General features: G+C 39.1%; 1 protein-coding gene across 1 annotated transcript; it reads right to left on the reverse strand.

The window, feature by feature from the left end:
- Positions 1 to 548: 548 nt before the first annotated feature.
- Positions 549 to 1613, reverse strand: cxcl8a (chemokine (C-X-C motif) ligand 8a). Its single transcript, XM_053480225.1, has 4 exons — positions 1308 to 1613; positions 1016 to 1133; positions 830 to 916; positions 549 to 717 (listed from the first exon to the last, which is right to left on the reverse strand). The coding sequence occupies exons 1-4, from the start codon at positions 1363 to 1365 to the stop codon at positions 705 to 707; spliced, it is 276 nt and encodes a 91-aa protein (XP_053336200.1). The 5' UTR covers positions 1366 to 1613; the 3' UTR covers positions 549 to 704.
- Positions 1614 to 1871: the final 258 nt, after the last annotated feature.

Here is a 1871-nt window from a genome sequence, read left to right on the forward strand (position 1 = left end):
TCCGTATCTGATGCAGAAAAGCTAGTGTCTCATGAAGAATTATTCATTTATCCCCCCGCCCCATTATTTAAATGCATGTGTTTTGTTTAGATGGCTCCAAGTTGATTTAATTAGGTTTATATTTTGTTGATAAAACTATTCTTAAAAATGGAACATATTTCATTAAAAAAACATATTTTAAAAACTACTTGACCATGCCATCCCCCTTGATTATTTTTATTTTTTTTTACAAATCAGCCACTGGTTATAACATGTGTGTATGTGTATTTCCTCAACTCATATCTGATTGTTTTTAGACATACTCTTTGTTTTTCTGTTATTTAACTGTAGATCATTTTAGGACAAACAGCTCGTGTCCCAGATCATTATTCTATAATTGATCATTTTAAATAGTTCTCCATTATTTTATGCACTTTGGGATTACTGCACTGTGAAATGCTAGACTTTAAAATGGACTGCTATTTTATAACAAACAGTTAAACCTATTACCTGACACTCACACCACAGTCCTGCCTCTAGGAGGCGCAACAGAGCCATCAGACACAGAGTGTATTAAGGATGAATTTTAATAGAAAATCAACAATGACAATAAATAATGGCATAAATATTTATATAAAAACAGAAATAAATAGCACAGATTAATTCAGATGTTTAAACATGCACACACGCGCGCGCTCGACATAGTGCAGGTTAGACTTCAGTGTTCAGGGAGAATTGCTGCAAAACACAATGCATGCAAATTAACACAATGCATCGAATTTAAACTGAAATATTGCTGTTACTCAAAGTGTGTGTGTGTGTGTGTGTGTGTGGGTGTGTGTGTGCTTACTTTGCCATGATCTTCTCAATCACCTTCATCACCCATGGTGCTTTAGGGTCCAGACAGATCTGCTGCCCGGTGCTCTTCAGTGTAGCTCTGATATATAGACACACACACACGCACACACACAGAAATTAATCCTTGTACATTTGTACGTTTGTTATTAAAGCGGTGGTGAGAGTGCAGGAGACTCACATGATCTCAGTGTGTGTGCAATGTGGGTTCGGTGGAAAAAGTTCAACACTCTCAATCATTTTCCCGATACGGCGACTCTCGACCCCACTACAGCGACACCGTGGCTCTACACTCACTCCTGTAACACACACACACACACACACACACATCAGTACAATGATAAACATCATCCATGAGCAATGTGCATTAACTCCAGTGGTATGGATATTAAAGCTGTGTGTGCATGTGTGCATGTGTGCGTGTGTGTGTGTGTGTGTGTGTATGTGAGTGTGTGTGTGTGTGTTAACATTACCTGAAGTCAGGGTGATCAAGGACAGAAGCACGAAGATAGAAACCATCCTGCTGTTCATGTTTAAAAACTAATGTTAAAAAGCTGCTAGTTCTAATTTGTTCACTCAAGTCTAGGCTTGTCCTGTGTTAGGTCTGTGTGAGTGTGTGTATGAAAGTCTGTGAAAGTGTGTGAGGATGGCACGCGGTTATATAGCTCTGAGTTTGTGTGTGACTCAGTTTATATTGTGAAACTTGTGGTGGGGAAAGTTTCTAATGACAAAATTGTTTTGTGATCACAGAAATGAGATCATCACCGACATCTCAGCCGACCTGTTCTATCTAAATCTTAAAGTGTGTGTGTGCACATGCAAGTAGGAAAAGATAAGTGTGAAGTGAAGTAAAGATTAGAGGCAGGATGCTAGAGGGGAAAGTTTTGGGAGGTGTAGGTGTGTAAGAGTGTAGGTGTGTAGGACTGTAAGAGCGAATGTTGGACAGGTAAGCCATTAACAATTATGGACAGGAGACAACTTTCTCCAAAATGGCTCCTCATCAGGGTGACACCTGGCACTCAACATAAACATGATTA

This window comes from Clarias gariepinus, chromosome 20, assembly GCF_024256425.1.
Source record: "Clarias gariepinus isolate MV-2021 ecotype Netherlands chromosome 20, CGAR_prim_01v2, whole genome shotgun sequence".
Classification (NCBI taxonomy): domain Eukaryota; kingdom Metazoa; phylum Chordata; class Actinopteri; order Siluriformes; family Clariidae; genus Clarias; species Clarias gariepinus.